We start from the raw sequence: 25,739 nt of genomic DNA on the forward strand, positions 1-25,739 counted from the left end.
GGAGGACAAGCTTGCATTCTTTGTAGTGGCACTGGAACAAACAAGCACATCTTGGTTTCCGACCAGAGTGCAGCAGGGAAACTGTGCCAAATAACATGGTACAGAGACACAGTCATAGCTGTGTGGCACGATCCTCCACCTCCCACTGATTGGCCAACACCTGCGGGCCTGAGAGCCCTTGGAAAGATTAGGACTGCTCCCTGCAGTGGTGTGTACTATCCAGGACCCCTTCTATGACAGGGTGTTACATAGACAGATCCAGTTTTCAGTAACTGATCATGTGGACCACTGTGGGATTTACTCCAGGTGACTGTGTGTGTGCTGCACACACACACAGTCCCTCTCCTTTTTTCGTTTTATCCATTAAAACAGAGCATCCTCCTAACCCTGACATCAGCTAAGAGAGTCTGTCTCACCGTCCTGCCTTTCTATTAGAAAAGACAGAGCACAGCAACCTTATTATCAAACTTCACAGCTCTTAGACGGCTATGTCTATACTCATAGAACTGGGAGTTACAGTGCATAACTTAAGGTACGTCTGCAACTGTGGGAATGTTGAAGAGAATCTTTAAACATCTTTATATCAAATTCTGAGCTCTCGTATTTGTTTACGGCAGTGAAGCTATGAGAGGGCACGTGACAAAGAAAACCGTCATACAGTATAACTGGAACATCAGGGGTGTGAATTGAACTTGAGACTTTTGTCACATCACCTTGACTTCAGAGTGAACTGTGGAATCAAGCAAAAATACTATACATGTAATCTAAAAAGCATTTCCACAAAAATGGTATAAGTCCCATTAATGATGCTCTCCAGACAGGAAAATTTAAAACCTTGCGTAATCTTGTACAAGGACAACCTTTCGAGGCAGAAAACAGAGTAAACCAGTATTTCTGCCCCCCCTTGTCTTCTAGTCCAGTCCACAGTCCCACCTCAACAGTCGCAGTATGGCACCTTTCACAGTTCTGGAAGTTTTTCATCTGAAAGAGTTATTTCTCTTCAACACACTGGATAAGAGACCGGATAGGAAGTCAAGTGTCCTGTAAATTCTTGGAGAGGATGAAAGCAACCAAGTGGTCATGAATTTTCCAGGCTGACTAGAGCAGAAATGCTTATTCATATGCGACCACCACACACAGTCTGTAATCCTGCTGGCATTACAGGCATGAAATACACAGATTAGATTATGCATATGCTGCAGCAGCGAAGCTTTGACTGACACCATCAATATGCTGTCATAGCATGAGCACAATTTAAATGTTAATAGAGTAGTTGGTGCATAAAAATGACAGCATTTGAATGCTTATTAATGAGCTATACTTATGCTTTCCTCTTGCGGTCGTGCAATCAATGACTGTCCTTTCTCATTCACCAAGACAGAAGATGCACCATGTTGACATAAGGCCACAAAATGCTCAGAGTCAGTGGTGGCATGCTAAATACAAAGTCAAAGGAAGGACACAAGTGGACTGATGAGGCATGAGTTGAACTGAACATGTGTCAGTCATAAAGGTTAGAATTTGAAAATCCTAATGATGATCATGAACTTGAGCAACCCATCCTAGTTTGGAGGTACAGCCTGTTTTGTTGTCTGGGTATATGAAGATTTGTTTGTTTGGTGAAGAGATGTATTTGGCACGCCACATAATAGAAATACTGCAACATCTATTAAATGTCCTGCAGATTGTTTGGACACTACCATCTCAGAGAGATCAGTGAGACTTGCCCCTTATACAATCCATTTTAGTTTTTATGTCCGAAAAGGGCACTTTTGACTAAAAGGGCAAAATCCCAGCCACTGCTGCACACACTGGTGGTGCGTTATAAGGCAACCGTTCAAAACATAGTCTGTAAATGACTGTTAAACCCTTTTTGAACACAAGTCTGAGGAAATTTGTTCCTTTTCCTCTCAAAATACCTCATCCTCACCCACATCCATCTTCCCTCTCTCTGTTCTCTCAATACAGTGTTGCTACAGTACATTGCCTCCCTCTGTCAAGTGAGGACTGTCCATCAGAACCTCCATAATGAAAAGTGAGCTCTCCCACTCACCTTCCTCCCCTCTCTCTCACCCCCTTTCTTTCTCTTCCATCAGCTGCTGTCTCTTCCAACTTTCCTCTCTTTGCCCTCCCCTTATTGCTCCGTTCCAACACACTCGCTCTCACTTCACAAAGTCACAGTCAAAGTCAATAGTAAAGATACACTGTATGGAGAGTGAGTTAAGGACAGTGTGGTATAGGGTAATAACACAATTTGTTGAGGCTTAATATACCTAATTTAGATTTTAGATTTTGGATTGATACAATCTATATGTAAACCCCAAGGTGGTCTGTTTGGCCCATTTCTGAAGGTTAAGTGTTGTTTAACCAACGCACCCCTGTGCTGCTCTCAGCTCCAGTGCCCGGAACGTGCAATACACCCAAAAAAATCTCCCAAAAGTCAATTGACTGCAGTAGTGCTCCCTCTGCTGCAGGCCAGAACAATCACCCAAGCTAAAGGTGACGAGAAATTGAAAACTAAGAGCAGCAGCCTGTTGGAACATTTGCAAAAATGCTACCAACCTGTCTGGCCTTTTTTTTTTCTGGATAAATGATTTAAAGAACTAATCGAATATCAAAATTGTCCATTTTTCTGTCAATCCACTAATCGATTAACTGACTAACCATTTCAGTGCAGCAACAACTTCTTTGTCCCCAAAGTCTTTAGTTTCACCGTTCACTTGTTGTCATACAACATTAAAAAAAAGTCTGACGGTTGAAAGTGAGACAGGTACAGCTCGTTCTTTTCCATTCAATGACAAAACACTGGCTAAAGAGTGATCACTGACCTCACTGACCATCGGCACTCTTCAGTGGTGGGGTTAACAGACGGTCCGACAGGTAGATAATCATGTCCCAAGAGAAATGCTCAACACGCAAGCACACAGACAGTCCTGTATTTTGCGTACACACATACACACACAAAGAGGAAATTGCCTCTCACGAATCTCACCTTTCCTGCTGCAGAGGCTCCTTTGTCCACCGGGAAGCTGCAGAGAAACACATGAAGAGGACAAATGAATCACTGAGGGACAGTTGAGCCCTCACACATATGCACACACACACACACACACACACACACACACACACACACACACACACACACACACACACACACACACACACACACACACACACACACACACACACACACGTGCGCGCGCTACACACTGTACATTTCTCAACCATCTGACTACATATACACAGTAAATCAAGGATTAAATATAGATTTGGAGTGCACTTGATGCACAGTGTGAAACCTTATAATGCAAACTGATGCATATACAGTAAGCATGCACACAGGAGACCACCATCATGAGCTTTTCCTTCAGGGAGGGAAATTTACAGTTTATATTGAACAGCTTATTTCACCAATTTTCTCACTGAAATTCCGTCCTCTGTGTCTCAAACAGATACATGTACGCTTTGGAGCTGTGGAAAAGAGGATTCGAAATATCTTGACTGACAGCTTTACACCTTTTGAATACATTTATCACAGGCTAATAAATGCACAGTGCCACAGATTTTTAAATCTTCATCATGGCTTTCTTGCAAATGTGGCAGAAGCTGCCACACAGAGAGACATTTTTACAAGAAACATGAGGCAAACATATCTTCCAGTCAGCCGTTGAATGAATTCAGGCACACATATCAAAACACACACTGTCTCTTCTGTCTGTCTCCTTCTTGCCATTTATTTAGCCCCATTTTCCTGCATGACTGAAATGACAAATAGATGTCTTTACATCCTCAAGTGCCCATGTAGCAATAGGCTTTAAATCCATGTGGAAACATGACAACTCAAAACGCTGCATTCAGGGCCAGAAATACCCCAAAATATATAATTAAACCCGAGTCATAAAAATACTGCAGTCCCACCTGAAATGGCACATTAAACTCAGCGTGGAGACCTGTTTTGGGATTCAAATTCAATTAGCCCTGTTGACTTTTGAGACCAACTCAACCATTTATTCTCCCTTCATTCTTCATTTTTCAATTGTCTTCTCCCTGGCTGCTGCCTTTGTACTGCCAGATAATGAGCAGTCTTCAAGGAAGAGATACTAAATGAGACACTGTGTGCAGCACTATAATAGCACTGATATGCAAATGGTAATGAAACAAGCAGAAAAAACTCCTTCTGTAGTAAAACATTATTTCAAGCTTGAACATCACTCAAAAGTTCAACTTGGTACATATTTTCTTGTTTAAAACTACTTTAAATGTGAAATAAATCTGTGAAACGATGGAAATCGATCAATTTTATTCATGTAATTTGTGTATGCAACATATGGTAAAGGCACAAATTGGTTAGTAAAACATTTGAACTTTTTTCTCTGCAGTATATATCAATTTTCATTTTTTGGTTAGTGAAACTGTTGAATTCAAAGTAGAGTGAAACAAGTGTAGATATACAGAGAAAAACCCTTTGGCTCTGCTAAACTGTGCTGTCTCTGGAAGAAACTAATAACAGGGTAGGCAGACAGAGCGTCTCAGGGGGATTCGACCAGAAATTCATTGGCGACGTCAATGTTAAATACCTTTTATAGCCCCGTTTGTTTTGGAGAGTCAGAGAGGAATTACAAGTTCTGAGTTGTTGAGCTCACGGGTCGTGACTTTATTGTGTTGATGAGAAAATTAGTGTGCCATTTGCATCAGAGTTTAATTTGGCTGTTGGGGATTGTGTTGTTATTCCAGGTCATGAGCTGCTCAGGTGTGGCATTGTGAGAGAGGCTCTGGCATTCTTCCAGAGCTGCATATTGCATTTTTTTGGTTTTGCAAAGAGGAGAGAGGCAGAGTTCTGATCACATTAGGTGGGTAAAGACTGTGGCGTCGTCTTTAGTCTAAGAGGGAGAGGATGTTTTTTCTTGGTGTTCTCTTCGTTATCTCTGTCCAGACTTACTCCTGCTGCACTGCTCTCAAGGCTCAGTCTTTCTTCTTGTGCCAGTTTTCATCACTGAAACTAGCATAATTTCAATTTTGTTACATTGATGCAAAGAAAAATGTGAAGGATAACAATAATTGATCACACTCTATTGGAACTCTCTATTGTGCTGGTAAGTTAATAATAATGGCAGTTATTCACCTCAGACATCAGAAATGAGACAGACGCCATGCAGTTTACTTAAACATAGTGGTGATCTTAATTAACCGGTGGCATGGTCAAACACACTGTAGCAATCACAGACCATCTGGTACCTGTGTCAGTTATCTTAAATTTGTCAAAGTTCAGCCGCAGTCAGTCTCCTCTCCTTTCACAGCGGCTGAAATTAGAGTTTTTTAATGTCGGGTTACTGGCTAACAAATCCTCTTTCGTTATTCGTTTTGTTTCGTTCGAATTATCAGCGCTCATCATTACATTGTATCAATCACCAAGATATTCACTGGTATTTATGCAGGAATTCTCAGAGCTGATGACACTTGGTATCACTATATATGACAGATTAATCCTGGATCCTGAACGCATTCTCCCTCCCTCCCACAGAATTTGAATGTCTCTCTGTTTCCTACAACAAAGCAGGCTTGGTAAATATTAAACTTGAAATAAGACCTGTTAAAAATGATCAGTGTTGAAAAGTCCAACCAACAGTTGAATGAAAAATTTACATTTACACATTAAAAGCCTGTCTGTATACAGTTGGTCATTTCATGTCAGATCGTATGCCTGGTCAGTATCCACTATCACGGATATATTCGTCAAACTTTACTAAAATCTTAACACTCCATTTATTCAAGTATGACAAAGGTATCACTCCACTACTCCACCACAGCTCAGACTGAAATTGACAGCACTCACAGGTTTATTAGCTCAATAGAAGCTACAGCCTCGAGACAGTTAGTTAAACTAAACAGAAATACACTCATCAACATCAGAAAAGGAAGCATGGGGTCTGCATTAAGTGCAGCCGACTCCGAGATGATCACTCATCCTGCTTTTGTCCACAGGGGCTGCCAAGTCAGCAGCTACTTTAATTTTGCTTTTTATCCCCACCATGAGAACTTTTTGAAAAACAAAATGCATTTTCATAGAGGGTAATTAAGAGCAGGCTTGGCCCAGATTTTTTTCATCAAAACTCACCCTGCCATGCTGCTGTTGGCTGAGCTCTCTGCTATCTGTGAGCTGGCGATCCACTTTGTCTCACCCACCACTGTCCTGGCGTGCGGGAGGCGACCCACGTCTTTCACCGTCATCATCAGGTGCCGTGATGACTTCAGGACCCTGACGGCTTCGTCGTGCGGGATGCTCAGAAAGCTGCGGCCATTCACCTCCAAGATCTGGTCGCCGACCTGCGGGGAGGGGATGGCACACAGAGGGGTGGTGGGGGGGACTGAGCAAGGTGGCACGGGTGGACCAGGCAGAGACTGTCACATGCACAGGTTCATAGGTCAAAGGTCAGAGAGAGGTAACGTAACAGATGGAGGTGGTGGAGGTGTAAGAAATGTTTAATGGATCAGAGCAGGATAATTACGTTGCTGGTTTCTTGTTAAAAGTTGTGACTTTCTCAGGTTGAGCAGCGAACAGAAATAATTACAAAAAGATTATTCTCTGCTCACTGACAGGTTCAGGACCGAACTCTTTAATATGTAATTGAATAGGCTTTCACATGTAATTTCACATTATATCAAAGGGCCGAGCCCAGAGGCTGCAGTAGAAGGAGCATAATGATGTCCATACTAAACACCACCTTGACCGTACCTCTTGTCGCCTATAATGAGCTGATTTATTGTAGCTTTAATGTTGAGGTCAACCCTCTGCATCAGACTCTCATCTGTGCTGAATGAAGCTGAAACACTAACCTCAAACTGCACCTTTCCTACGTACTTGATCTGTTCTGCCTGGCTTGGCTTCAAATCACTAGTATCAATCGTGACATGCTGTCATTGCTGTTCTGCACACCTGCACATAGCACATCTGCAAACATGGAAAACTTCTCTTCCAAACAAGCACTCCTATGTCTGGGGTATATAAGAGCTGATCAGCCAACACAGTTTGATTAAGTCTTTAATTTCAACCTGTTATATTGTAAGTGACCAACAGTGTAGGCCCTGACCCCCACATGAAGAAGAAATGCTCTGGATTTAAGGAAGTAAGGTGAAGTAGTTTGGTCATCTCACTGCTGTTCTCTGACTCCATTAACTTTATCTGCCACTATAACTGTGCAACAAATTAGTCGCAGAGGACAGGCTCACCACTCTCCCTTCACAAAACAGCACAGTCATTGGTCTTGTAAATGACTTTGTCCAGCATTTAGACTTGATCTAGTGTTTATCATTTTAAAAAAGTCGCCGAATGTCACTTTCTGTCTATTTGTTTTATACCCATTTCACTTTGGTCAGCCAATCGAACCACCCAACTAACCCACGGATCATTTCAGTGCTCTCTCAGAGCAGCGGCCAGTGCAGGCAAGATATTAAAGACTCATATGTTTCAGTTTTTTGGGTGTTTTCCAACAACCTGAGGTGACCCAGCACCATATCTGTCACTGCTAATGCACAATACAGCACAGGCAGCTGAGGACATTCTCCACATAAAAATCTACCTTTGTCAGCTCGGACGATGGCACACTTTGTAATAATACGTAGTAAGGCCATTTGATTGCAAATGCAAAGAGACAGATAATCAAAAGTGTTTTTACAAATGCAATCAATCAGTCAACGCTAACAAGCACCGCTGCAGTGAGAACACACTGCTGCCATGGCAAACACGTTCTAAATGCTTATTTGTGCTGTCAGGCTGAGCTGCAGCCTCAGGGATAAGAGACAGATTTTAAGACAGATTATAAAATGTTTGTTCCAGCTGTTTGCATTACAAAATGGCACAAAAAAGAGCAAATAATCTGCTTCTTGTGGAGTTTTTACAGTGTTTGACAACCCTGGAGCTCAGTTTATTGTGAGCTCAGCTTGGTTTATCTCAGTTTCACTTGGATTTGACACAGCTAGAGAGCACACATGGCAAGCAAACATGCACAAAGAAGCCGACACAGGAGCACACACACATCATTTTCTTCTTCTTTCTGTCAGTATCTCTGTCACTTGAAGAGAAATGGTAGTCTGACTCAGTCTGACTCAGAGTCTGACTCAGAGTCTGTCTGTGTGTCAAAACATTATACTATCATATTATGTATGAATTGTTTTTAAAAAGGCTTTAGTGTATCTGTTCTCTTTCTGCTCAAATGTTGAATCAATTTTTTTCCAAGGATTTTTAATTGAGCAATAGTTTTTGACATTTAATTTGTACATTCAAAGCTCGTTTTCATGGTCCTTACATGTGGCATTGAAGTCATTAGGAAATTCAATTAAGGAGGCACATAAGTAATATCTAAATAACATAAACAGACACAGTAAGAAACAATCTAAACTATCTGAAAACAATTATATAAAATCACAATAAAAAAAATAAGACAAAAATACTGATTGACCAGAGCCCCCCCACTTCCTCCTCACTGACCTAATCCTAATTAAATGTTGAATCCTTTAAAGCAAATGTCAGCAAAGTAAAATCAGCAGATACCAAAACAAACAACAGGTCAAATTTCCACACAAAATAACCCTCAATGACAGTCAGCCATGATGGTAAAAGAGTGTGCCAGCATACACAATAAAAGGGATGTGTCCGAAATCACTCAGTATTTACTCTGTAGTACATTATCTTTATCCTGGGCCATTATAATATGTGAGTGTCTGGATTCTGACTGTGACAATGTACTCAATATATAGTGGTAGTCGTGTCTATGGCTTTCTCCAATGCAACGTGTCCCAGTTCGTGAATTAAAAAACTCAAGTTGTGCAACACTACACTTGTCAGTGATGATGCAAAATGATGATGAATAATGCATCTGAATTCTCACTGCTCACTATTTAAATGAATGACCAGCTGTCCTTTGCTGCCAACATCACTGTGTCAACCCGCGCCTGCTGATCCACCTGCCAGCACATCATTAGGATATGTTCATTCCTCACCCAGAAGGTGGCGCAGGTTCCGGTCCAGGCTCTTGTCATCTCACACCTGGACTGCTGCAACTCGCTGCTGGCTGATGCCTGCATGTGCCATCAGACCATTGCAGCTCATCCAGAATGCAGCAGCCCGGCTGGTCTTCAAGTCCTCCCACACAACAAACACCTCTCCTCTCAACCTTGCACTGGCTACTGGTGGCTGCTCAAATTCAAGACGCTGGGACTTGCCTACTGTGCTGCAAATGGCTCAGGCTCATCCTACATCCCATACACTCTGTTACTGCCAAACGGCTTGTTATCCCCTCACTATGAAGAGGGACTGCTCAACAAAACCCAGATTGTTTGCTGTCCTGGCTCCATATTAGTGGAATGAGCTCCCCACTGACATCGGGACAGCAAAAATTCTACACATCTTCTGCCGCAGACTGAAAACTCAACTATTCAGATGGCACCTTGGCCCATAAATGAACAAAAAAAAAAAAAACTTTAGGGAAGACTGACTGCAACTAAATACTGCAGACATTAAAAGAAACCTGCTCTGAGTCACATGACCTCATGTAATGGCCAAAAGCACACAGTCAAGGCAATGCTGGAGAGGCCATGGGACAAGTGTCTTCATGTCTTTCAATGGCCCAGTCAAATCTCAGCCTGCAGAGCTGAATAAAGACTCTTAACAATTTTCAGTTTTTGATTAATGCCCTGATACGTCGGGATATTTCACTGCTGCTTCCCACTCAAGATGACAGACGACATGTTGATGTGTCGCATTAGGAAAAGCACAGGTGTAAATAATGGAATTTATGATTTGGTTTCAGGGTACCGGTATTGTTCATTCTGGCTCACTGTCACACTGTCATGATTTAATGGGACACTTTAATAGAGCAGAACCATCATTATTGTTATTAGTTACACCCGTACTTCTCCTATGACAAGTCAAAACTGCTGCAAAAAAAGGTCTATTAGTTGCTATGGTGACAGGAATCAGGGGTGATGCGCAACAAGGCCTGTGGTCTGCAATCAAAGCGGGGATGTTGCAGTTAAGCGATACTCCCTGAGTGGAGTACGAGTCCAGATTATATCTTGGCCTGAACCGCTGTATCAAAACTCCTCCGTTTGTTGAAGCACTGCTGTGTGTCCACCAGTTAATCAAGTAGGATTATTTGCACCTGTTGTATTGGGCAAATGACTGGAACTTTGATTCTGACTCTAATTACACGCTGATTAGGTTTGATGACCCCGTGAGGCTCAATCAAAACCACACTGCTCATTAGAGAGGAATGCCAATATTCTGCATTCATCCTTTTCACAATTTCTTCATTATCGTAATGGATCAGGATGGATGAATCAATACTTGGTTATTCATGGAGTTTCTACGATCATTTCTGTATCATTTAACACAAACAGTAAACACTAACCACCCCCACTGTGTATGTGCACACATTAGTCATCTGCACACACACGCACATGCAGCTTCATGTGGTTGAAGTTGAGCCTCTTGATTGTGCTGCTGCATCTCCTGCCATCATCAAGTTGCCGCTGACGTCTTTGCTTTCCTCTCACTCTCTCCTTCCCGCTCTCTCTCCTCATTATTCTGCACCCCCATGCCCTCCTCCTCTCCCTCGTTATGATTCTATCAGAGAGTAGATGGGCCCTGTCCTGAGTCGCAAGCACTTCATTTTTTTGTCTCTGGTGTGATCCCTGAGTCACACCAGCAGTGCCACGGCAGCCCTGCACTCTGGGCAATTAAACAACAACCAGCAGATACGATGTTTGCAATTAAAGGCTCTGATCAATGGCGCTGTTTAATAATGACACATTCTTGATACAGACAAGAAAACAAGTGTAATTCGATTGACTGCGAATGTCACACACACTGAAAACAATTGAAATTCACAATTATAAACCCGACATGTCCAGGTTGTCCCTGCGGCTGTGAACACACACCTGCATGTGACTGACTGAGAGAGTGCAGAGAGACGTTCTGCGGTTTCATAGTGAATCTACGGACTAATCCACGCAAATAAATAGTAGTAAACAATCTGCCACTACTGTGGTGGTGTGTTACTTGTCATATATAAAGGATTTTAAAAGCGTGTTTGCTTGCTTAAAACAGAAACTGAAAATAGTCCTTAATTAATGTCTAACTTACTCCTGTTTGAGTAATGTTCACTAAAAACTACAGTACCCCGTTGTTTTAGGAAATTAAGGAGCCTTTTAAAGATATTAAACATTATTATGTGCCATCTTTAAAGAGGTTCTTCAGAAGGAGCAGATGGAGGAAGGGCTCAGTGCTGCACACAGGGCGGGAAATGTAGAAAGAGATGTGAGACTGATGTATTGGTGGTTTGACGATTTTAACTAATATCAGATATTATATTTTCATACTTTTCACAACCATCCACATTTCCAAAGCTGTTAGTGAAATTAATGAAATGACAGTTTCATTCATCAGAGGGGACAACTACTGAGTGAGACCAATTCAGACATCTACTTTGTAAAGTCACTGAACCTGAATCTCTGGACTGAGCCACTGCAGTAATGGCAGCGTCACTAGAGAGTGTAACACATTAATCAGATGGCAGATTAGTCTGCAGGCTCTGCAATGTAATCTGCAATAATAACCCTAATAAATGTGTAAAGTCTGGAATCTAAGTTACAGAGTGAGTAACAAACAGGCAGCAGAAAGACTAAGCCAGAAGACTACAGAACCACTTACAATCACTCTCTCTCTCCACTGTGCTGCCTTACAAGTAATCCTGAGAAGAAGATTCTCTCCACTTGTAGACAGATTTAAATGCAAATTAAAGTGCATCACTTGGCAAGTAGTATGTGATGAATTATATCCCCTGTCTTCTTCCGCTCAGACTAATTGCTCCCCAAAAAATCTATTCTTTCTAGGCTCTGTTTCCTGTCTGCTTTTTTACCAGATGACTTTGTGATCACATGAGCATGGTTGCCCCGACGACTGTCCTCCTTAATAGATTACTTTTGATCAGCTGTGGGAATTAGACTTTAGAGAGAAAACATTTACTCCTACATCACGGTAGGTGGGAGGACACTTTACACATAGTATGGTCAACAATTTAACCACTGCTCTCATTCAGTGCCCAAAGCATATTAATCTTAACATAGCAGGCATAGAGTGGCAATAATGATGATTCACAGTGTGTTACCAGATAACTTTCACTGGCAAAATGAATCAATCAATTACACTGCAAACATGCCACTATTGAACAAGTCACCTTTGAGTTTTCCTTTTCTAAGCAGCCCTGGTACATGAATGGTAAATAAGAAAAATTAATTCAATTTTCATTGGAGAAAATGCCGTGACACAAAACAAAATGGCATTCTTGGATTCCAGCCACTGCACTCACTGAAATACAGTTTGGAAAAGGCCATCATTTGATGCTTCATATACACGGCAGCAATTTTCTGCAAGTAAAAATAAAGAACAGCAAACGTTTACCTGCACAGAAACATGCTGGAAACGATTCCAGTAACTAACAGTACTCATATCAAGAAGCAATATCTCACATAGTGCAGCAGATTTTTGCAATTGATGATTAGTTGGATTTTTTTTGTGTGTTGTGAAGTGGAAACCCATAACTCTAATCATGCTGCTCGCTCTAGCAGCAACATTTAGCAGAAGTGGAATAAAATGCTGCCAATAACTTTACTTCTGAAAATGAAAACACAGTGTGTAACGGGCTAATTCCAGCTCACTGGGTTGGTTTTCAACAGAAAAAGAATGAGCAGATTATTGAGCAGAGGTGTGCTGCATTAATCCCTCTGTGTCTTGGACAGTACCAATGAAGACCCTCATATCTGCTGGAAACACAGCTGCAGAGCACTGATGGAAGGCAGAGGAGGTGAGCAGACAGACTATTACGCTCCCTTTGAACTGTCCTGCTCGAGCCTTTTGATCAGCACTATTGTCACAGACTCTTCTGACATTATCAGAGCTCTGTGATGAACAGCCTGGGTCAGACGGCTCAGGGCTGAACGGCGGCGGACACACGAAGGGGAGATAGAGGGATAAGGTGGCAGTTCCAGACCAGTGATCCTGAAAGCTATACTAAGAACAGTGGAGCTGTTTTGTGCGGTCCATTGGCGTTCTTTCACTTAAATGCTTCTTTTCTCTGTGTGTGTGTCCTGTTGGTCAGACTTATCCCGCTATATCCAGAAAGCAAGAAAGAATCATGGCAGTGCAGTTTTCAACCTCTTATCAATGAAAATATATTGAGATATTCTTGCTGCACTGGAAGATTCATTTGTTTATGGGATTGTGTAGGTTATAGAAAATGATCATCTGAGATCCACACATTCATTTTAAGCCTAAGAAGTAAGCCACCACGCCACAAGCCACATCAGGACAAGCAGGTGTGTTCTTTGCAACGGCTCATTTGTAGCTTGTTAATAAACTAATAAACAGTTAGCAGGAAAGTTAGCAAGTACAAAGGAAACAGTTTGTCTCTTTTTTTTTGCTCCTAAGCCAACCTTGTTTTTAGGTTGAAAAGATCTTAAATTTACCCAGAATTAAAAGGCCCCAAGGTAGTCAAGCACTGAGAAGCTTTGACATCGTATCTGAAATGTGTCGTCTGTCAGTTTTCTTGATGCTGATGTTGACTGATGTTGATTTGAAATGACCTTTGCTGGGTTTTACTCAGCAAAAGTTTTAAATGGCAGAGTAAACCGGCTTTCTGTGAGAAATCCTGTGAGATCGAAGCCAGAGTCGATCTTTGTGGAACCAGTCGCTGATAAGGAGAAAAAAGTGCTCTCTGTTTTCTGATACAGCGAAGCCAGAAAGGAACACTGCAGAGGCTATTTGCATAAAAGATAAAACTACATGAAAAAAGCCCAAAATGAGAAAGAAAACTATGAGAGAAAGAGAAAATGTACTTGTACAGAAAAGACTGATGGTGAGAAGATATCTGGGTTAGAACCGGGGTAAATATGGTTGAAACATGAATATTATTTAGACGTCTGGGTTACAGACAACTGTCCTTTCAACAACAGTATACAGCAGTTAAGTGTAACCTAGATGGCAGAAAAATACCCTCAACGTTTTAGTGTCTTTTGACCTGAAAATCATCCAATCAGTGCTTGTTAGATGACCTCAAGCGCACACAGGTGACTAGATGCTTCAAAATCACACAGTCAGGGACATTCACACAATCCTAAACATGCAGTGATTTGTGTCTCTAACCAGCTTTGAACGTGGCTCCAGCGATTACATCTAATCACACCTGCATTTAGAGCCGCTCAGTCATCCAAGACATGTTTTTATTTTTTCTAAAAAAAAGTGAGAAAGCCAGTGTGCGCCGCCTGCCTCTGATCTCTGCCTTTCATACTTCAGCTCTTCTGACATTTCCTCCACTGCTTCTGACCCTTGGCAGGAGAACGGAGGAGAGATTAGGTATCGACTCTGTTCTATTGCTTATTCCTTTGTCTTCTTAAACGGGCGGAACTTGTAATAGAAAAGAGTTTGCAGATGAAGCGTGGCTTCCAAAATGAAGAGGAGATGTGAGTGTGCCAAAGTCCAAACAACACATTCATCTGCAGCTTGAGACCTTCACAAGAAATGATTCCAATTTTATTAGACCCCTTGGCTTACTTACCTGCCTTAATATTGCTCGTTGCAGCTTTTAACAAGCCTTCCTTGACTTATTATTTTAGCGGTCTACCTTTTATTATGAATCATTTTCTCTTCATGTTCCTTCTTCTTCTGTTTCTCTCCTCTTGCCTACTTAATCCTCTTCTACCCCCTTCTGTCCTGCCTTGTCTCCCCTCCTCTTCACCTGCCATATCTTCCTCATACTCTTTTCATCTTTGTTCCCTCTAATTAAAATTCTTTTCCTTTGTCCTCTCCTTGCTCGACTCCCAAGCTCCAACGCAGTCATCATCCATCAGGGATTCCCCTCAGCCATCATCCTCGACAACATGCTGTACTTTCATGCTGCGTATTGTGTTGGAACATGTGAGCAGAGCAGACTGAGCTCACATGTTGTGGAGGTTCATTTCATCCTCATAGAACAGAGAGTAGTAATCTCAGCTGATATCGACTGTTTTCTGTGGACTGATTCACAGCTACGATGTCCCGGCTATGACGCTTTATTAAAAAGGTCATCGCATTTTTCAAACTGGCAAGCACACTCCAGAGAGCAGATAATTGCAACCAAGTGCAGTCACTGCACTGCATTCTTACTGCATTTATGAATTACGTATCGCTCACGATACGTGGGCATAAATAAATAGAGCGAGCCACATGTCAACTTTAAACTTTTTAAAGGTTAAGTCTTTATATTAAATGGAAACAGAGTTGTTATCTCTGGTAATTGTGTGTGAGTGAAGCTACATTAATGTTACTCTTACATCCTTTTGTCATTTAAGAAATATTTTGATACTGTTTAACCAAAAAAAGCTAATTTTGAATACATTTCCTAGGCCTACAGCCCGTCAACAAAAATGATCAAGCTGAATTAGAGCTGAATTCGTTTGGGAATATTTTAGGTGGTTAGTGAATGTAAAGCACTGCCCCATTGACTGAATACCAATTTTTGCTTTTGCAGGGTGTTTGAAATGTTTGCGTCATATAGACAAGGTATTTCATCTGTTATTTCAGTCACATAAACTGTGAAACTGTGAAATAGCTATTCATACCTGTTTTACACCTGCTCAACAAAAATAATGAATGTTTGATCATGTTTTAGTGTCTTTCCACATGTGAAGAATATTCATGGGCTTGCTCTGAAAAGATATAATCACATAATAACGTATGAGGAGAAACTCATGTTACCTTAAATATTCCAATTTACTGACACATTTTTCATAATGTGGGAATCATGCCAGATTGAATAAACTTAAAATGAACAGGTTAAACATCTTAATCATTACTGAGATCTGTTTCAGAAACCACAAGTCTAACTGTTGTTTGCACCTGTCTGTTTCACCTGTGTGTTACATCTGTACACACAGGGACTTCTAGATGTGTTTCTATATAAATAAACATCTGAAACTTTGCACCGCTGCTCTTCTTTCAAAACAACTTGATCTGTGGAGCAGGAAGAACATCTTAATGATGCAACTCTGACAGCAGTGAAGCGCGATGCGGCGAGACACATCGAGCGTAGAAGCCTGACTGACTGATCCTGCATGGGCATACTAATGACCCAGCACACAGCCAGACTGCATCAAATAATCCCTCCACCACACGCTGATGTGTTAAACTGCATCACAGCGGCACAAAGCTCAGATCAGTATGAAGAGAGAAAGGCCGTGTGTATCAGACCAGCAGGAACGCTTTCTGCTGCTTGTCATCCAGTTTTAAACAAAGGATGCATGCTGGCAGGAAGATGCATCCTTGTGAAAACAATCCATTCTAAGAGCCACGGTCCACTCTTAGGGATTCAGAACAGATAATCCAAGACGCTTGGATAACATCTGTTCTTTCACAGATGTTACAAGGAAAGGTTCGCAGTAGCTGATGATTAATCCATCACCGATCAAGTGATCATTTCTGGTGCTTTTAGATATTCAATTTGCAATGATTCACACAGAAAAGCCTCACACTTCAGAGGCTAGAAACACTTTCATAAACGACTTAAACAATTAACAGATGTGTTTGCTTTATCTGTTATTTTGGACCCAGTGAATTAACCTTTAATGTTGAATGATTTCTTTTCCCAGGAGTGCATTCAGTAGTCTAGATTATATAATGCTTTGGAATTACACAACATAAATTGATATCTTTTAAAGACTTGCAGTCACCTCCACCCTGCTGTACAGCCTGGAGTTCATGTATCTTTTCTCATTGCATTGTTCATGGAGACCTATCACGGAGGCTGTTCACCTCAAAAGTTTCCTGAAATAAACACCAAGCCTTAAAAGGTCCGGAGAGGACACTGATCTGGTTTGACATTAAAAAAGAGCAGTGAGTGAGGAGGTCTTGGCCTTCAGTTCTGACAACTCCCGACTTGTTTAAACAAGTTCATGACTGTGAATAAAGTCTGTTTTTTAGCTCCATTTGGATAATCTAAGCATGACTAAAACCCTCACTCTCACTCTTAATTAGAGTTTTAGAAGTTTAGACCTCACCTAATAAGATCACAGACGAGTATGCTGATCATCTACTTTGACTCGTAATCCTGTTAAACATTTGATGGGATTCATTTCTTGGATCAATTAAAGCTGTGGCAAAGAGAGTCATGACACATTTTTAATTTTTATGGGTTGTTTTCTCATCACTGGCTACTAAACCTTGAGAAAAAACAAACCTTCCTACAGTCATAACCAACAAAAGCAGGCAAACATTTTCCCTGCAAGATAATATGGTTTATCCAGTGAAAAAACAACATGAGCAACAGAACAACAAGGACACAGAAACAGTGTACCAGATTATTTAGGATTAAAACAAAAAGATTGTTTTAAGAGTCTATCATACAAAGAATAAATTACACATGAGATCTATTACCTGCTTTCTGGCAGGGCCTGAGGCTTACTGAACCATGCTGAGCCAAATTACATTTGTTCCATGAAACCCAGCAGCAAACTTAGCTCATCTGTTCACTATCAGCTCTATCTTGCAGTAGCTTTGACGAAAGGCGAGTCTGTGCGACTGACGTCCTTTACGATCCGTTGAACAGTGAGCTCAGTGCTGCTGAAAGCTCAGTTCAGTCACACTTGCTGCTCCATCTGACAAACGATTGTACAGAGAACATTTCAAGATTTCTCTTCATAAAAGCGAGGCACAACACAGCGGAGCCATAGCAACTTGTGCCGCAAATGTGGGTCAATTACAACCAGCCAGTTTAAACTCATTCAGTAAGAAATACAAGCTTTTTGGAAACATCTGTTGAGGTTAATTTAGGCCCTGAAAATCAATTTTCTTAGGCAGCTCCTCGCTATGAGTGATGGGGTTTCACATGAATGAGCTGCTTTCTGTCAAAGGTCTGCTTATTTGGAGCCTTCTGTGGTGTGAAGTGAGCGAGTTTCTGTGAACAGGTGATATCAGATGTACACGCACGATTGAGCACTGAACAATGTCACAATCAGAATCAGACTCGGGTGACAAGTTGTAGGTTTTTTGTCACCAAGTCTAATCAAACCGAACCTGCACACTGCTGAGTTTTTGAGTGTTGAACGCTTAATCAAGTTAGAATTAAGGACATAAAATAAGATAACATAATAAACATAATCGCAACACAACAGTGACAAAATACCTAAATCAAGCTGGTATTATTTTAACGAGGAACCTACTGGATAGACGTTGATTTGTGATTAAAACAAAACACTTTTCCTACTTAATCCTCTTTTCTCTTTAATTATTATGTATTTGTATTGTTTCCTGTATGTAAATGGAACTTAGGAACCACAGGTGAACTTCATTTCTTATATATTTTTGCTAGAGAAAGCACAGGACTCCTGTACTTAATGCCATAATAAGCTCTGAGTTTCCCTCCTGTGAAAAACTAGCCTTGATAGTGACGTCAAGCTTTCTTTTATCAGTAAATATTTGCACTGGACCAAAGTGTGCACTGTTATATTTTGTCGATATTAGACCTTTTGGCCTTCTCAACCTCAGGATTGCCTGTGGCGCTCTTACTAAACATATCCAGTTCTTTAAAAAAAAAAAAAACAACAAAACATGCATACAGACAACATTAATTCACTGAATTAAAAAGCATGCACATTCCAGAAAATGCACTGAATATCCAAAAATACTAAAACCAGCCACACAGGAGAGAAATGGAAGTGCGTAAGCATTTGCTCCATCTGTGTTATTGGATATTGCCATGTGAGATGTGTGTCTATCACTGTTCAGCTGGCAAACATGACTATAAGAGCAGTTACTGATAGTCACTTCCACAGAAAATGTGCAGTTTGCATTTATGAAATGCAGCTTCTCAGAATCCACAGAGCTTTTTCTATTTGTCTGTGTGCCATTTGTATGACCCAGCAGTCGCTGTGACTTTGTAGTCTGTGCCAACAGATTCAATACAATTACTGATATTTGGCTCAGTGGGGGGACTGATAATGTGGAGAGAGCTCCACAAGAGCCACATCACAGGGAAACAGATGGGCTGTATTCCTGCTTGCTTCCTTAGCCGGAACCTTAATTTGACAGAACATCTGAGTGTGTATTCATACCGCAGGTGTGTGAATCTGTGATTGAGAGAATATGAAGACAAAGCATTTAAAATGATTATTGTATTTTTATCAACATGACAATAAAACTTTCAATGTATTTATAAAATGTTCACTCTTAATGTTCGTCATTCATCATTAGAGGCTGATTAGAAGTGCCCACCGCTTCTCCTTATGACTCTGTGTATGAGAAACTCACACTGGGGCACCCCGATAGCTCACTCAGTACAGCCCCATGTAACAACGCTGTGTCCCCATGGCAGCAGCCCAGGCTCGAATCTAACCTGGAGCCCCTTCCTACATGTCACCCCTACTCTCTCCCCCCTTCCTGTCTCGCTCCCCTGTACTATCAAAGAAAGGCAAAGAGCCAAAACATTGAAACATGTCTTTGCCACTAATCCAGACAACCATTAAATTTCCTATCTCTGTCAGCATCAATTAGTCAATATTTACATGTTTTTTTGGGAGGCATCGTATGAAGGACACCAATGACTGTCTAAATGTGAGAGACGATGGTGATTGAGACTGGCTGATGAGGGTTAGCACAGTGTTGATCCCTTTAAACACCTAGTGTGTGGTGCTAACATTTACACAGTGTGATGTTGTAAACAAAGTTAAATGACTTCTGCATTTTCTGATGGGGACGGCAATTCTTTTTTTTTTTACTCCTTTTTAATATTTTACTTTCAGGTTTTGTTCGCTGTCGTGAAACAAAATTTGACTACAAAGTAGGCACCCGCTGGGCTAAAGGTTTGTTTTTTTTTTTAAATTTTGCTACATGCAAACAAAATGGTTAAAGACTAAACAAAAAGAGAATAAAAAGCCTTGAACAGGAATGGAGAGAAGAAGAGAGAAAAAGCAGGGAGTGGGCAAACTAGCATGGTTTTTATGTGAAGAGCAGCAGTTGTTATTTACTCCTCAATGGTCCCTGGCGATTTGGGGAAATGAGGAAGCCCAGGTGCCTGTCAACAGGCCAGACTTTGATCAATGGGCCTCTGGGTAGCAATCACACTTTTCTGTTGTCTGTGTGGTCCGCAGTTGGTGCATTCCTATTTGAATCTCATGTTTATTAAAGCAGGAAACAACAAGCTGCCTTCTCTTTTCTTCCAGCACAGCGGGGTGTTTCTATTGGTGTGGGCACACAGTCATATATCTATAATAAGTACAAATAAATGGCTTGCTTTGCCTTTAAAGTGCTTTCCAGCTGTGCAGCCTGAAATAGTCTAATATGGAGCCCAGCACCACTTGACGCAGCAGAGGTCTGACTGAATGTGTACCTGCAGCCTGGATGCACTACTGAAGCATGGACATTGATATCTAATATATGCACTGTGAGGATCGACATGTTTTACAGTGTGAATATCAGTTTATGAGCTGTTTATTCTTCAAGGACAGATACAAACACAAGGACATTGCAAACAAGTGCCTGTTGCGTCGTTTTAAATTATTTTTAGCCAGTGTCAGCAAATTGCTAAAGCCTGTCCTTGGAGGAGGCCGGTGCACAAACACTTGAGGTTTGCAGCTCAGTACTGTTTGTTGTTCTCTTTACAGGCATTAAATTAGCAGTCTTTATTCCTAACCTAGTGGCCAGGATATATTACTGCCATGTATCTATCTAGCTATGAGAGCTTGAGGAGCATGAACGTTATCATGTGCATTACTTAATATTCCTGGGTGATTATTATCTAAAATTCAAGAGAAGTAAAGCATGTAATAGTGTACTGTATTTATATACAAAACGTTCTCTGAACTGTAGACGTCAACACCAAATTAATTTTCTTTTTTTTCCTGCGGACATGTCAAAGGTGACTAATAACTAAAAAAAAGGACCATAGATGCAATCGTAGTTCTTTTTTACATTTACGATGTTGATAATTGAAGTTTGTTTGATGTTCTAGCCGCACTCACTGTGTTAAAACAATTTATTGACATAAAAATTAATCTATGTTAAAAAAGCCTGAAATGCCCTGAGTTATACACAAACTGTTAATTTTTGCAATTTTTGTCTGTTTTACACTGATGCTGCTGTTTGTTCTCCTGGATTTTAATATTTCAGTCCATGTCTGCTAAATCCTGTTTTGATGATTCCTTCAACAGCAACAGCATGAAGTTAAGAAAAGTTCCCCTGAAGGGACAGCAAATCTCTTTTCCTCCTCTACTTTGGCAATGTTACATTAGTCTAAGTTGTCCTTATCAGCAGCTATTTGACATGTAATTTCAAACAAATCCTGTTTCATTTTTTTCCTCTTAAATAGAATGCTAAACGCTAATAGCATTTTTATTTTTCTTTCCTCTTCTACTCATTTACTGTAAAAACAAATTATGCAGGCAATCCCTTTATCAGCTACACCATTACAGAGAATTTCCATTCTACTCTCACACCGTATGTACGTATCATTACTCTACAATGAGCAAATATTGTAGCAAAGACAGTCTGCGAAGGTCACTGCTCCAGGTATCGCTGTATTTTAAACAAATTATTAATATCTAGTTAAAGTAGCCACCTGCCATGTCAAAAATTAACACTGCAATCAAACTGTCGTGTGGTTGTATACAACAGCTGTCAGAAATTAGACTGCAACACTCTGAAATAGAGTTGGAGCAAAACAAAGTGTCACAAATATTCATGTTTATGCTCATGTTTCACACATAAAATCACACAGAAAAACAAGTGCAGCTCTGAGAAACTGCCTCTCTTGTTCTGTGCTGGAAGAGATGACACACAATTGTTGAAAATGTGCTGAAAGTCAGGCGGACAGCACGGTGCTTTGCCACTGTTTGTACATCAGCTTTAACCTCTTATAATCAAAGAGTCAGGTGTGCAGAGAACAAGGAGCTGCTGAGGTAAATGTGATGAGATGGTGGCCTTTTGGCCCATGAAGCAAAACAAAAGCAGATTACACAGCACAGGTTTTGTCAGAGCACTTCTTTTTTTAAGGTTTCACCAATTCAGTCAATTCAATTTCAATAATCTACTGTACCAGCTCTGCTGTAGTTAATATGTTTGGCATGCTTGTGACACAAGCATGTAGCTAACAAGGATCACAAGGTCAGAGATCAGTAATTTGAAAACTAAAACATTCATTAAACTATTGATGGTCAATATTTTCATAATGTATGAAATGGCAATGTTCAAACAATCTGTGAACAGCTAAATCTACAGCTCCCCTCGGCTTTACAGAGCTTTACGATTACAGTACAGTACACTACGTGCTCAGCACCAAACAGCAGACACACAAAGTTAGTGGCTAGCTTATGAACATAGTGGAACATTTAGTACTAATGAGGCAGATATTTCCCTCAGAAGTTACATAAAAGACAGATCTTAAAGAGAGACAAAGCTGGACATTCATCAGATGGACAGACACATGACTGAATGATAACGTTGCTGACTGAAGGAAAGAAAAGCTTAATTTTGAATACAGGTACAAATGGGAGAGGATAGTGGGAGGTATTACCTAGAGGAGCTGTATTCAATGTTTCCTGGTAGTTCAACATCATTTGACGTTTCATTTTATCCCTGAAATTTTCATGGTGGGAGCTCAGAAAAGCAGCTCTGGTATATTCCCTCACAGAAAAGAGTATGCGGATCCCTCAGTCCTTGATTCTCGAGAGAAGATCAGGGGAAGCATCGTCATGTCCCAGACACTCAATACCATTTACGAAGAAATGCTCTTTTATAGATTGCTTTTAGGGCATTTCTGTTTTATTAGACCACTCACAGTGAAAAGAGGCAGAAAAGATGGCTGAGCAAAAATGTAACAAAGCAACAAAAGGATCCAGTTGAATTTCAAACCTATTATGGCAGAGCCACCAGGACAGCCCAGAAGCTGCTATTTTAGTTTCTATTTTTTACTCTTTTATCTTCTTCTATGAACTGGAATTAAAGTGAATCGAACTGAATTTTCTCTTGACCATTTCAGTGGCTTAACATGCTGGCTGAGTTTGGAAATGCTTTTTGACTGAGTTAAAAAAAAACTCTCTTTAACACCAAAAGCTGGTCAGCATCAAATGTTGTCAAATATGATACTTCAGTCTCTAACATTGTTTTATGAGCTAAAAGAGTCCATGTTCTTTTGATAACCAAGTATTATTAGAGCATGTTTGCCTCAATTTAGTTTGATAACTGCAACATCAAAACACTTAATATCTAGGATTTCTCAACAGTGACTTTAATAGAAAAAGGATGGGATCTAAAATCAAACCCTGAGGAGCGCCAAGCACTGTCCTCTCTGAGGGTATGTTTTAAGAAGACGGCATGATATTTTAATTTCATTTCAGTATCCTGACTTTTGTGCCAAAATTTCAGACAATCAGTGGTCTCAGTGGTCACATAAGGGCTGAACTTTTACACCGTCAGACACTAAAACGTTGTTAAAATCCATTATGTTACAATAATGCTTCTTCTTTGTCTCGATGGCGAAAACCAAATTGCTGAAGCTATGTATTCGTGTTAGAGAGAAACACACAGACACACACAGACACACACACCTGAACCTTGTTGCTCGCCAAGTGCTGATTTGTTTTGTGCTTTTTCAGCAGGATTGCTCTATCATCAGAGAGGATGGAAAATCACCTCTGTGCAAATTGAAAATATTTGGCGTTAATCCATCTACGTGTTTGGCGCTCTCTTTATTCAGTTAGACATGGGTATGTGTATACACAGCTTATATGTGTGTTTGGATTGAATAAAAGAGAAAAAGGAAATGGTGAGGCTGCATACGTTTACTCTATCTTGCAGACTTCAGCTAAATCTCCTTAATTACTCCTTAATTAATAATAATTTGGGTAGCACGGTGGCACAAGTGGTAACACTGTCGCCTCACAGCTAGAAGGTCCCCGGTTCGAATCCCGCTGTGGGTGCTGGTGGCGTGTCCTCCACCATGCCTTGGTGCCTGCTGCTTGAGGAAAAAGGGGCCTTTCTGTGTGGAGTTTGCATGTTCTCCCCGTGTTCACCCGGGGTTTCCTCCGTAATAACCCCCACTAAAAACATGCAAGAAGATCACCACCTGACCGATGGTGACGGAGAAGTGCTGGTCCCCGGGCACGGGCGTCAGCGTTGCCTGGCAGCTGGCAGCCCACCGCTCCTGGTCTGCCGCGGAGGATCGACAGGTCGAGGATGGGTCAAATGCGGAAAAAAAACTAATTTCACGGAAACGTGACGTGTAGTGCAACTAACATCTGTGTGATGTGATTAATAAAGTACGTTTCTTCTTCTTCTCTTCTTCTTCTTCTAATTATGAGTTTACTACACGTTTGATGAATGTACAACAATATGAAAAAGCAGCAGTTAAAAGCATCCTCCAGACTTTGAGGAGTGTCCAGTGTCCTCTCCGGTTACCTTCGTGTGTTGACATCACAGTAGGCCTGACCTTTTCCCCTCGGCTTTAATGAAATTAAACCAAAATCAGGCAGATGTCAACAGAAGGGCGCTGGGCAGGGCTGACCTTTCTCCTCCCTCAGATTGCAGTGAGCGGGCAGAGATGCAGTGTGGGGGGGTTTAGAGACGAGACAAAGTCTGTCCTGGAAGTCATCCAAACTTACATGCGTTTACACACACACACACACACACACACACACACACACACACACACACACACACACACACACACACACACACACACACACACACACACACACACACACACACACACACACACACACATTTGGATGCAAAACTTATTTTTGCCAATTTTTGCAATTGGTTTTAATCAAAGTCCCTTCATGCTCTAAAGACACATCAATGCTACAGACATTTAACGACAAAGCCGTATTCAAGGCTTCCTGATAAAAGAGGAGGTGGCAGGAGAGCAAAGCAATGTGGTAACATTTACACAGCCAGACTTTGATTTTCTTTCAGACTGAAGGGCGGGGAAGTGACATCTTGGTGGTGAAATGATCATAGAACCCTGGAAGCGGTATAAGCCCTCCATCATGGTCAAGCCAGCCAGATGAAAAGCAGCACGTAGACACAGACTGTGCTGCGGAGTAAGGAGCTGGAGCATAAGTGTGGACAGTGCTAAGGGAAGCATCTTCTCTTACTGAGCACTGACTATCAGATATGTCTTTAGCTTGAGTCTGTGCCCCGAGGATGTTTGTGACACTATTTAGAACGTACAATAGATCCTCCTGCGTTAACGCGTACCCGGCACTTCAATTCAGCTGAGTCAGCTGTTTTTGTGATTGGAAAATAGGTATCTTAGTAAAAGATTAAAGTCTTTTATAATAAACCTGAATACAACACATGAATTGCTTGTCCAGTAATTACAATATCAAAGTGCGATTCACTTTGATCGTGTTGATAACACCAAATACTGTCATGAGTTACCCAACAGTCTTTTTTACATTAAAGGGCTGTGTTTGACTTTTATATCCATTCACAAATAGCTCCAAAAGGTCTTCAGCTGAGTCTCAGATGTGACACTGTGTGAGCCTTAAAGAAAACAGTGATAAACGCAAAGATAATAGGATGAAAGGAAACATTCTAGACATAAAAGACAAATCAGGTAGATTTACTAGGACAGGCATGCGGACAGATGGGGGGCAGATTTCCCCAGTCACTCAATAATTTAATCAGCAATAAACAGCAACAAAACACTAGTTCA

At 41.0% G+C, this 25,739-nt stretch overlaps 1 protein-coding gene across 1 annotated transcript in view; it reads right to left on the minus strand.

The window, feature by feature from the left end:
• Positions 1-25,739, minus strand: part of whrna (whirlin a) — a 126,796-nt gene that overhangs the window by 30,549 nt on the left and 70,508 nt on the right. The window contains 2 exon segments of the mRNA XM_070989398.1: positions 2,993-3,029; positions 6,116-6,324. Coding sequence (XP_070845499.1) covers positions 2,993-3,029; positions 6,116-6,324 — 246 coding nt within the window.

The sequence above is a fragment of the Chaetodon trifascialis genome, chromosome 20, assembly GCF_039877785.1.
Source record: "Chaetodon trifascialis isolate fChaTrf1 chromosome 20, fChaTrf1.hap1, whole genome shotgun sequence".
Taxonomy (NCBI): Eukaryota; Metazoa; Chordata; class Actinopteri; order Chaetodontiformes; family Chaetodontidae; genus Chaetodon; species Chaetodon trifascialis.